The following is a 12,907-nucleotide window of genomic DNA, read 5'->3' on the forward strand; positions in this document are numbered from 1 at the left end:
ATATCCATATATATATATATATATATATATATATAGGGAGAATGTTCGCTTGGAAGGTCATGTGAGACAAATCATGGGCTAAAACTCACTCAGAAACTCTGTATTATGAATGCGCCGTTTGTATTGCGTAAAGAACCGGTGCTTTCAATGTATGGGATCTCATAGACTACGCTTGAATGCACATTCGTCAATGTCCTGAAGCTGTTCCACAAAATGGCTCAGAGCAGTCAAGAGAAGAGAAATGCAGGTTCATGTTTATTGACATCTATCGCATTTGTCACGGTTAGAGGGTCGTTCAGTATTTTTTTCACCCGGGATCTAATTTCATGATCTTCGACCTGTTGGAGTTCTCTATCAATAATTTCGCACACTGAGATGTCGCACAACTTGTGCATCTGACAATAGCAGAACTCGCCTGATAGTTTCGAGATCTTCGAGCTCTGACTTCACACAGTTCACTTGGTCAGAGGGCCTTGACCGTAGAACGGATGCTGAGATCCCGTTCACTTTCTTCGGTTATCCTTGTAAACCACGTTCATAGGTCTACAGCTTTTTATCGTCAATGCACAATGTAATTAAAAACTCTCCAATACCGGGATGGGCGATTCGAAACTAGTGCTCTACTGGGAGGCGTTTTGCGTACGACAAACTGGTTCTCTACCCTACTGAAGATTAGCACTCATGATTCGTGGATGGCTACGGTTAAGTGTTGAAATAACGCTCTGTTTTGGGTGACCTAATGCCCATGTAGTGATTGCAGCTTCAGTGCGCGCTTCACTTGAGATCTGATATGCTTTGAGAGAACGTCTGTCTCCTCTATGCATCACTGTCACCATAACTGCAAACGAACCGATAGACAACACGGACAGCAGATGGGTCGTGACTGGGATGCACGAAATGTAAGGGCTAAAGCGGATGAAGTTTTAAATCAATTGGAAATAACTCGTAACCGCTTGATAATTCCTCGTTTCAAAGGGGCTTGGTAGACGATTGGTGGTTTTTTAACTTGGCACCGTTTCGTTTTTGACACGAAAACTTAATTAGGCCTAATGGGTTAGTCACCAATTTGGCCAGGTTTTTAGGGAAGACGGCGAACCAATCAGCAAGACATCTTCCGATTAAAACACTGGATCACTGCTAAATGTCAATTAACGAGTCTTGTCGGTTAGTGTGGTCGTCTAAATCTTACAGCTGATAGGTTGGAATAATTTCAGGTCATTTTTATCGGGTTTGCTTTCCTAGCCATCCGGTTCAAGGTGCTTCAGTTGATAATACAACTTGGGTGCCACTTGTAAGTGCTACGACAATCTGATTGAGGGCTGTGGTGGGGGTGGGTGCTCACGACTCCTCTTTCTGATAACGGCACACCACCACGTGTCAGCTCGACTGACGTAAAACCGTTTCCACACGCTTGCTTGTTCTACGCCTTCTAGTTCAGTGACAATGAGATGCCTGGCGATTTCTACCGTCTCGTCCATCAATCTCTGTGGCGTGAACTGTAGTCCCGCCTGAAAACTTCAACATTTTCTAAGTCTATTTTGTGCCCCGTGTCCAGTGCATGTTTCGCCATTGTTGAGTTTTTTAGCAACGCTCGATATGCATCTGCGCTTCTGGATGACCAGTTTGGCTTTCTTGTGCTCTCCGATTCCGGAAACGGGACTGTGTGCTGTGTGCTAATCGGAAGGGGTCTTGCTGATTGGTTCTCCGTCTGCCCTAAAACCTGACCAAATTGGCGATCAGCTTCCTAGACCAAATGTGTCAAAAGTGAAACGTTGCCCAGTTAAAAACCTACCGATTGTCTAATAAGGCCTTCTGAAGCGGGCGGAGTTTCCTTTAGCTGTCCAATGAGACAAAAACGATCAAGAGAAGCTGTTGGTTTCTGTCGGACTCTGCAAAAACCTGGTCTCTTTTATTGGAAAATATAAAAAGACTTCCGCCTTTTGGATAATGACAAGTAATTCCGCTCGATGTGTTTGTAGACTGTACATACCGACGAATTGTTCCCGGTTGGTCATTCTCTAAAGCCAGAAATTTCAAATATTCTTTTTCTTTAGTTTATCATACTATGTGCAGTGCTGGACTAAGTCATGTTTATATGAGGCATACTGATCAACCCACATTGTTTTACGGTACACATTACGAGTTTCTTGGACGTCTACTTGGTAGTGCACCTAAGGTGGCTAAACTCCTGATTAAATCTCTTGTAAGATTCGGATAAATTTCGGGTTATTTTGTTTAACGCATCCAAAACAATGCATAAAATGCGCACCGTCACGAAGAGACTGGGCGTTTCAGTGATGTGAGGGTCTGTGTTGAGCTTCACTCCGGAATGTTCTTACGACATCAGCAAAGTTTCTGATTCCAAACAGTCACTGGTTAATGGTCTTACCAACACGATCCTCTAGGTCAGCAGGTTGATGTTAAGAACATGAACCTCAACTTATTCTTGAAAAACGTTAATGTACTCATATTTTCCGTCTAGAACCGGTGCCTTATGGTCAGGCTTTTGAGTTGGAGACTTTGATCCTTAACCGTACTCCTGACTAGCTATGGGTGCCATGACAGTAGCCCAGCCCAAGTACAATCTTCAAGCGCCGAAGCCCGGTATATCTGGCTTCTTTCAATGTCCGAACACTGAAGCAAGCTAGATAACAAGTTGCTCTTGCTCGCACACTGGAATTGCTTGATATTGACGTGTGCTGTGTATCGGAAACAAGTGATCAAGATTGGGGCACAGTAGTTGAGCCAATTGCCCCATCATTCTCTACTCACTTCTGGTGTTCCACATACCGCTGCGGCAGGATGCATATTGGTTGGTATCGTCCTAAGTCACCGACCGGAAGGACCCTTACTTGACTGGCTATTTGTTGACAGTCGCTTGTGTGCGATTTATCCGGCAACTTCTGTGAAGGAGTCTTAGAAGCAAGAAACTGAGCAATGTCTGTTTGTCGAGTCTGTTTTGCGCCCGAACTGTAGCTCGAACACATTGAGCACCCTCTTACGGCAGACTTAAAGTTCAGATATCGCTGTGGTGGCACTATTAAGCAGACAGACGGTCGAGAGAGAGTGGGCTCGGTAAGTACGGACAACGATAAACGACTGGTTCACTTGTTTGCTGACAGACTGCTTCTATGCAGTACTAACCTACTGAATAGCCGAAATCGTCTGTCCACATGGTATCCTTCAACAACATTCCGGCTACGAACTCAGATTGGTCACATTGCCATCAGTTGGCATGGATCGATAACTGACTGCCCCTCGTTTCGAACGCGTTTTTTTTTTTAATTCTACCACGAGCTCCTCCGGAGTAGCTTCTTCCTTCATTTCCGAAGGCCGCGTAAGGTGCAGATAAATAGCCTAGCAACTGAAAGACCGACAGATACCAAAGTTATACGAATCTACTATAATCGTCTTCTGGACTCTCTTTCACCTACACCACCGTCGGTAGTGCTGGAAAGCAACCGCCACAAGTGACCTTGCACAATACTCGGAGATGTGCCCCAGGGAGGATGTTACTATGCCCAATCAAGCACTAGATATCAGGCAGAACAGCGGCACTGCCTGGATCTCGGAGAGCTGTTCCCGCCGGTCCCGAACATAAGCTGGTCCGAATGTTTATCAGATGTCAATCAAAAGTGCGCATGCGCGCCAACCCACGCAAGACCGAGAAAATGGAAGAGGTCCACAAAGCCCGGAATGCCCTGAGGTTATTTCACTTGACACGTATAAGTACCCGCTGGAAACGGCCTGGGAGCGAAACCATCAAGGATCGGAGTAGCGTGACCATTGTCAATAGAGGACGCCCAGACCGCTCAGCCGAGAACTTTGAGCAACAATGCACCTGGCCATCAGCTGTCATTCATCCGGAGCCTACAGTTGAAGTACAATCCTGGACGATGAACCTGGAATTTCCCGCGGCCGCGAAAGTTGATGGCTGCATATGTTCCCTCAATCTCTCCCAGGTTCTTGGTTCGGATGGCCTACCCACATTGTTCAATGACAAGGATGGAGTCCTCAGTAAGTGCTTGTCTGATCAATTTGCGTGCGTCCGGAAAACGGAGACTGTCCCAGAAAACTGGGGAGAACTGGTGATGGTGCTCGTTTCCAAAAGGAGATTCACGATTAGTACCGCAATCACAGTCGCAAAGACACCCTTGGTGTTAGTCCTCCATCGTCGCCTTATGACTTGATTCCGGCCCGGTTGGGCCTGCATGGATCAAATCTTCACACTTAATGGGGTGCTAGAATAACACCACATGTATAGATGGCCCACAATTTCAGAATTCCTGGATTATCAAGGCGCATCCGACTGGGATGACCGGTCTCGTCTCACTGACACGCTCACCCAGCGAGGAATGCCCAGGACGTTTGTGAACATAATAAGTTATTTGTCTTCTCGGACTTCCGCATGCGTAATTGTACACAAAGAGCATTCCGAAAGCTTCCATAAACAAAGCGGTGTCCGTCAGAGGCGTCCAGTCTCTCCATTCCTGACTGCTTTTATGATGAACAAGATAAGGAGACGAAAGATGGAATATGTTCAAAACCCTAGTATCCAGACTGCTGCTGACGAGTATCTTGTCAATCTGGAAAGTACAGACGAAATCGTTGTCGTCTTAGAGCAGGAGGAGAAAAAGACGCAGATGTTTTTGGATGAACTGGCATGTAAGGTCATGCTTGCGGACATTCAGTTATTGAGCACTTCCCTTAAAATCCCGCGAGGAATTCGAGTTTGTGGAGCGTTTTAAGTATCTTAGAATTTTCATTAGTTCCGATTGCAGTGTGACAGATGAGGTAAATGTACGAATCTCCAGGGCATGGGTGACCTTTGAAACATCTATGGCGTCAAAGCGGCATGTATCTCAACCTCAAGGGACGTGTGCATCAGGCTTCAGTGCGAGCTGTTTCGTATGACTGCGACATGTGGCCTGTTCGGACAGCAGAAATGAGACTTCTCCCGGCCTTCTACAGCCATTGTCTCGGAGTCATAGCTCTTGTGAGTTGGTGTCAGCGAATCCGTGACGAGGCAGTTAGAAAGCGAATGTCCGGTCGTGTGACAAGGACTTCCATCGAAGAATGTGTGTAACACCAAAAGCTACGTTGGTTATACCACGTATTATATATGCCAAATCATCGCTTGCCGAAATGAGTGTTGTTTTCCGAGCCAAATTCAGAATGGCGGAGGCACAGATGTGGCAAACCTTTGACATGGCATTGGGGTATGAAAGATGTGACGGTGCATCTGGTCTTCTAAGATGGGGACCAAGTAGTCCCTACTATGCCTGGATGGAGACGCTACAAGATACAGTTGCCAATTCATGTCACTGGCATTCCCGCTGGCAGTTTCCATCCAGATTGCCTGAGTGAGTGTCTGAGGGTAAGGCACCTCGGAATGAATATGGTGGGCCCTTTCCATCCACTTTTATCTTTTTTCGCAATAGGGCGTCCAAGCATAAGTGCTGAGCATTGATGCTATGCTGTCGATGTTACTGATGTTAAGAATTACGCACTCCTCAAAATAAAGTTCGCATTATATGGAGTTCTCGGTGTGCTCGACAAATTGCTTCTACATCGTAGCCCAAGAATACCTTAGCGCGCATTAGGTCTAAATGACTGTGCACACAACTCCATCGGTTTCACGATAAGCACCTTCAAAATCAAAACGAATATTCTCTGCTCGCAAGACAACATCCTCCAGAAAGGCAGGTTGATATCCGCATCAGTGTCACAAAAATCCATCAGTCTAACGGGTACGCCAAGACTAATGGGCTTAATATCGATGAAAATGTGTCAAAAATCCGACATAGTTCGAAAGAGTCCTTCAACTAACAGGTTGTTGAACCTGTCCGGAATGGCTGTGGGTTTTCAAACATTGCATTAAATTGTTAATAGGGAGGCTGTCTGAGCGCTAAGTTAGGCTTGCGTAATTTGAGAGTGTGAGCTCCAAACGGATCAAGTTTCGCGCATTCACAGTCGGTGTTAGCGCCGCGCAAATGCAGTGAAAGGATTTTCTCATACTTTTTTGGATGATGGCTTTTGTTATCGCCTGATTCGAGTTTTCACCGGCTCGATAGAATCTCCGTGTATATAGTCGGCTCAGTCCAAGTTCCTGTCGTCCAAAACCCATTCATTCAAGTTGCTGTACCTATTGTATCGATCCTTGGCTATTTTCACCCACATCCCGCAAATTCTATCAAAACACAGACGACAATAGTGGGGCACTCTTTCATCCGAATAGCATTTCACTATGGTGACTTTAGACCGAAGTCGATAAGTTCTTTGGTGATGAGGGATTTTAACACAACATGCTCAAACGGAAGAGAAAAGCGCGATCTCCAGGTCGTCGGATGGATGACCGAACTTCTTGACTGCGCGACTTTGCACGTTGCAACTTGAGTTCCAAACTGATTCGCTAATCCCCCCTAGTGAATTTCACAGTTAGTAACTGGCGGTTCCATCTGTAAACTCGTTGCCTGGCATTCGGCCAGTCATCATCACCCGCTCAAGGTTTATTGATGCGAAGTGATATGTAAAAGGACTTGTACACTCTTGAATGAATAAGCAAACATGCATAGCGAAATGGAAAGATAAACGCCGTCGGACTGGGCTCTAAATTTTGGCCTCCTGTTTTTTGAACGACTGACCTATCGGTCGAGGGATCTTGAACGTACTCTTACGTCACAACAAATAATCCAGATCTTTCTCTTCGTTACAGCAACATTTCCTTCTAGAGGCGGGCAACAGTTGGCCGTATCTACAATGAATTGCAATGGGAATATCTTTATAAAATCTGAACAGACCGTTGTAAAAGTGCTTCTTTCGACGAGTAGGAACTCTAACTCCATATTGGGCGAACCGATGGTATTGCGTCAAAATAATGGTAGCTCCGGCGCGCACGCTTATAATGATTATTTCATGGACGAACTATTTGCAAGCTGGCCAATATACACTCACTTGCAAACTAATTTGGTCTTTCGAGGGACTCACATGGAACCCTGCTGAATCTCTCGTTTGTGATGTTTCCAGGCAAGCTGATTGCTAAGCTGAGTTAGCAGATCAACTGTCAAGCGGAATTGCGATTAGCTGTTTCACTAATCACAATAAACAGCCGACCTGGCAATCAGTCTCCCGCCGAATGTGACCTTTTGACCTCATTCAGGATGACAGTCATGTGTGTCGTGTGTCCGCGCGTCCACATACAGTCCGTCTGACTAGGATTCCAACAGCGCTCGCCAACACATGGACCCTGCTGAATCTCTCGTTTGTGATGTTTCCAGGCAAGCTGATTGCTAAGCTGAGTTAGCAGATCAACTGTCAAGCGGAATTGCGATTAGCTGTTTCACTAATCACAATAAACAGCCGACCTGGCAATCAGTCTCCCGCCGAATGTGACCTTTTGACCTCATTCAGGATGACAGTCATGTGTGTCGTGTGTCCGCGCGTCCACATACAGTCCGTCTGACTAGGATTCCAACAGCGCTCGCCAATGAAATTGTCTGTCAGTATCAAAACAGGAAATGCGATAGGGCGCTTGCTCTGTGAACGTGGCAGCTACCGCACCCTCCACCCCTATTTGTAGCCAGTGACCTGTAGATGATTTACTTCAGGCGGGTGACTAACTGCCATTCTACCCGTTTAGGGCCTCTGTTATCGAACATTACAAAACGCCCGCCCCTTCACTTTGGCCATGCGTAAACTTTTCAGCAGTGAATTTATACCGAATATGCAGCCAGATTGGGGTTCCTGCTCGTATACACACAACTTAACGTTTTCTAACTGTTAGGTTTTACTCAGCTGTTTAAAATGGGTCCCTTTGTTTGTTCTAGCTTAATTCTAGACACCATTCCTATATCTGGCAACTGGCTAACGCTCAGTTGGACTCATATTTGTTCACTCTGGTTCCTGTGCTCCCGGTCCAACACGACCAGTCACTGCTCTGTCATTTTTAATTCCGTCATACAATTCAGGTTTGTTTGGGTTGTACTAAATAACCCTTTAGTTACACGGTAGCCAACCATGCAGTGAGGCTCAAGCTTGAACATTTTCGTGATGTCCAGGTGTGTCCAACGTGCGCCACTGGTGTAGTGGTAACGCGTTTGCGTCGCATATCAGGTATCCGGTATTTGAACTCCGGTGCAGCCAAGGGCACTGTTGATGATTTTCAATGAAACTTTCGTCCAGTGTTCTCTTCTTTTTGGTGTGGACTCACCAGAATAATTAAGTCAGACGGGATGAGAACTGTTTAAACCAGAGTGATTTGAACTTAAATACGTACTCTCGATTTCAAACCCATTTTAGGTGCAGTGAGCGCATACCTCTGGTACAAACAAGCGAATGCTCGACTACTTGTCGGCCTGCGACCACTAATGCGTTGTCGTTGTCGTACTGCTCTGGGTTTTGGCCTACTATCATCGTTGGGGATTTCACTAGTTGCGAATTTCCAGGTAAGTTGGACCTCCAGGAAGGTGATGGACGAAAATGCTAGCGCGCTGATTTTCCCATGCTATGTTTGCTTAGGAAACCGTTTCGCAGAGGACACAAAACGACATTTTCTGTAGAATAACCCTCCCTAAAAGTGGTTTGGTCTGCTTGAACGTCATTGAAGAGCTAATATCATTTCTGAGTCTCAAAGACCGTTTTTGTGTAGATTCCACTCGTACTTTTTTTACTATACTCCCACTCAATTTCCTCATGCTCAAAGGCATAATGTGAGAACTAGAAGTGTTGGACTTACAAGACTGTTGCTGGTAGTCTGGTTACCGATTGAAAGCCATTGCAACACTACGTATCCCCTGTTGTTGTCATCGTCAGCATGTACCTTGTAAACGAACCACGACCGTAAATGTCAACTAGCTTTCAGCTTCGGTAACACAGCTAATACTTCTCATCAAAACTGAGCAAGTTTGACACTGCAACTGTCCTCCTCGGAAATAGCTTCCACGTGACACGAAATTATTCTTTGTTCGACCTAGTCTCCTCCGAACAACTTACTGCCTAACGAAACAGGATCGATTGAACTCACTAAAACTAGGTCACGCGCAATATCCCTGTTGAAAGAATACTGTCGGGCTGTTTGGATAATGCGTACTCAGGTTAGGTAGGTTGGGCTGGAGAATGGAAGGTAATTCACCGGATGCTCAAGTCCCACAAGCTGTGTATTGATTCAGTGTATTCCATTCTGTTCTGTTCTGTGTATTTTTGCGAAGTTCCCTCGCTCAAGGGGTAAACTAATTACGATCAATACCGAAGACCTTACTTCACATGAGAACTTATCTTAAACCAGGAATCATTGTATGTCAAAGCCGAAGTCTTGTTTAAAAACGAGAGACTTGATGTTTCCTCGGTGTTCGTCATTGAAAAATAGTGTTAATGGTCATTAAAAAAGCAACCAGTTTTTCGATGAGACAGGTTAGGAGAGGTGAACCTAGCAATAAGTACTAGGAAAGTTCTATGAGTAACGTAATAGAGCTGGACGGAATACTCTCAACCTAACTCAAAGGAAGCACCTTAACTGACGCGGGCTCTCCGTTGCTACATCGATCTAGAGCCACCGAAAACTCTTGGCTTTGTTGCTGAGCGAGACTGGCAGCTTCCGAAGACGTTGTCTTCCTCTACTAACTCTAGCAGCAGCGTACTTACCAACACCAAATACGTTTCCAAATTCATCATCCAAAAATATCCAGACAGTGCACAGGAGTAATGTATATGGAGCAATCACTCTATCCACTTCTACCTTGGGACACCATGCTCGGTCTGATATTTCAACTCTTTCACTTACCATCTAGATGAACTCATTCAAAACCTTGACTGACATGAAGCGAGGATCACTCATATGACCACTGGTTTTATGCCCCACGACTTTTCCCTCCTGCCTGTACCTTCATTTCTCCGAAAATCCAACAAAAACTTTTGAGCACACGTTTGAATGTCCACTTCTAAGTAAAGAATTCAAAGTAAGAACGAAAATAGGACAAATAAGTCAGCACTTGCTTTGAATAGACAATCTAATCCGTTTTCCTGTTTACTTCCTCAATTTCAGGAAACTGCTGTTTGGGCTGTTCATCTCACAGGAGCCGCTCTGTTGTACTGTTGTGGCCTGGTCTACTTTGCGATCGTCACCAATGTTTCTCACCACTACCTTGACTCTAAACAATGGGCTTTGAGGGTGGTCCTTTGTACATGTGCCACCATTTCTGCCTTCATTCGTGAGTCGTCACAGAAGCTCTTTAGAGTCGTTTTTCTCAGTTTATACCGTATATTGTGGTTGCTTTGCGCCCCTGCTTGCTTTGGAAGCAAATGTGATGTGCGATGGTTAATGCTCAACGCCGCGGATCGGGAAATTGATGTGACTGTGAAGACCCTCTGTTTTATTGCATTTGTGTATAGCGTTATTCAAAGGTTAACCTTTGTACATAACATTCATAACATTAGGTACCCCTTCAACCATTCCATTAATTTCGAAAGTGGATGTTTGTTGGACGAATCTTATAAGACGGTTGGCAGCCCCCCTTGAAATACGCCAACGAGACTTGCTGATTATATCGCGTTTGCTACTAAGTACTTTCCTTTGGTGGAGGTGCGTGGCACCATAGCTGGGTAAAAAAAACCTGATTATCGAGAAATACACTCATTTGCAAAACATTTTGGGTTCAAGTAGAACATAAGGTCGACGGAAAATCGAGAACTGCGCCTACTTGATGAGCCCCAAGGAGGGCGAAACCGGTCGTGGGATGTCGAAGAGTTTTCAGCAACCTTGTGAGTAGTTTCCTTCATGAAAAATCCTGATTACTTTTCAACGGAGTCAACTGTTCACTTCTAATTTCAAATCGCCAACGAAGGACTGTTGGCTGGGAGCGCATCAGGGAGATCGGAAAAGTAGCTGTTGGCATGCGGATGTCTGACCAAAAGCCAAACTGGATAATTTGAGCGGCTGGTTTAACGAGTTCATGAATCGAGTTACAGTCACCGGCTTCCAGTGAACCGTGAACACGTGTAATCTTGCTGACTTGTGGGTAATACCGTTGGGCTCCAGGTGAAACCTCTTCAGCCCATCCTCTTCGGCCTAGACAACCAGGATATATCACACCGTCTAACAAAGGCGATGGTACAATTTAATCGATACAGGCGACACTAAGCTCTCGGGATAGCCAGAAGAACATGCAAATTCTAAAAAATTTGAAGTTTGTTGTCTACTGTTGGTCCTCTTTCCGTACATTTTTTTGCACATGGCTTAATACCCTCAAAAACTTCACCCTATTACAGATTCAAGCCACTGTAGTTCAGTGAATAGATACATTCTCTTTCCTTTCAGAGGCAAAATATTCCGACCACAAGGAACCATCCATAGAGATACGTAATCATCTCTGTAACGGAATGTGTATCCTCTTTGGAGAGACGAAGAATAAGAGGTTTCCGCTGCATCTTCTGCATCTGTTTAACGAAAATTTGGTGTTTTTTTGGATGGAGCGTGTACTCAAAACTCAATAGAACTATGACAGTGCATCAGTAGCATGTGCCGGGGTTTCTCATTTCCGGTGAAGGCGGATATTGTTCTTGGACTCGAATAAGAGCCAAAAACGAGAATATGTGTGTCAGAAACGCATTCTCACATGTCAATTGTATAGAGCTCGATAAATACTGAGTAACGGTGCATTACTTCATCTTGATATCTAACTTATAACTCCAACATGTTGTGTGGTCTTCCTACACCTCCAACACTGATCATTTCTAGACTGTTTATCCTCGTGCATAAAAGCCGGTACCCTGACCGGGTAATTTGGCAGAAACAACGGTTGTATCTTGTTACGGTCGACCAGTAAATGACACAGCGCATCTGAATGGGAGGTTCTCCATTTCTGAAAACAGGTATCGTCATTGCTGTAGTTATATGGAGTTGGCTTCCTAAAATGGTTATCAGAGTGAAAAGAAACATACCTAAATATTGACCTTTTTGTTCTGTTTCTTATGAAAAGAGTGCGACACAATGAACTTAGGCTATTGACTGGCAGATCAGATAATTAGTAAATAGCTCCTTCTGTTAGCCTCGAAATTAACGAGGGAAAAACAGAAGTGGATAACTCAGCTTTCGCTCGAAGCCGCCCACTGCCTGTTCTATCACCTTTCGCTTAGCAAGAAGAGATTCCGAATCAGCTTGTGTGTGTTAACTAAAAGCAGAAACAGCCAGCTACGCGTAGGAGCTTGCTACAACTACACTAGGAAAGTTAGCCATAATTCTTCGTATACTTCAGGTGTGCCGCAAACGGATTCATTTTAGAGGATATTTCTTGCTCCTATTCCGATCACCAGTCATTCATTTACGGAAAGTATCAAGTATTTAACTGGACGATGCTGTCGGCTGTAGTATTTCCAGTAGAGTACTGTGATACAAGGTCTGATCGGTTATCTGGATGGCCTACTTGCTGCCACGGAATTTTTTCCCATGATTTTATTTGCAGGTTGTCTTGAACCTATCGTCATCGTCTTCGTCAACAAGTAATAAACAAGTAGAAAATACTGGTACTTGACTACCAAACAACCATAAGGAATGAACGCCACCAATAAAGAGTAAAAATAACGGCAATGAATAGAGACTTGGTGGAAAAGTCCCATGTAATTTGGGGAGAACGACCAAGAGCAACGTGCCGACACTCCGGACCAGAAACGAAATAAGCAATTTTGGATGCCATATCGCAGTAAGACATTAACAATGGGAATGACTTTTGCAGACCCCACCCATAGACAGATAAGCTAACTAGACACTGTGAGGAGCTGTAGCGTGGTGGTAGGAACGCCACTGGGATCGGTTAAGAACGCACGAAAATCCCACAGCCCCCAGTCTGATCGTAGTCACCTTCATTTGCCACAACTGTATTGCGTCTTGGCCTCCAAGAATCTTCCATTAGAGTGG

General features: G+C 44.9%; 1 protein-coding gene across 1 annotated transcript in view; it reads left to right on the top strand.

Moving 5' to 3' along the window:
* Positions 1-12,907, top strand: part of T265_03530 (hypothetical protein) — a gene marked incomplete at both ends in the record, with an annotated part of 41,418 nt that overhangs the window by 13,188 nt on the left and 15,323 nt on the right. The window contains 3 exons of the mRNA XM_009168042.1: positions 3,544-4,017; positions 8,299-8,444; positions 9,980-10,205. Coding sequence (XP_009166306.1) covers positions 3,544-4,017; positions 8,299-8,444; positions 9,980-10,205 — 846 coding nt within the window. The remainder of the gene's footprint in view (positions 1-3,543; positions 4,018-8,298; positions 8,445-9,979; positions 10,206-12,907) is intronic.

This window comes from Opisthorchis viverrini (assembly GCF_000715545.1).
Source record: "Opisthorchis viverrini unplaced genomic scaffold opera_v5_51, whole genome shotgun sequence".
Taxonomy (NCBI): Eukaryota; Metazoa; Platyhelminthes; class Trematoda; order Opisthorchiida; family Opisthorchiidae; genus Opisthorchis; species Opisthorchis viverrini.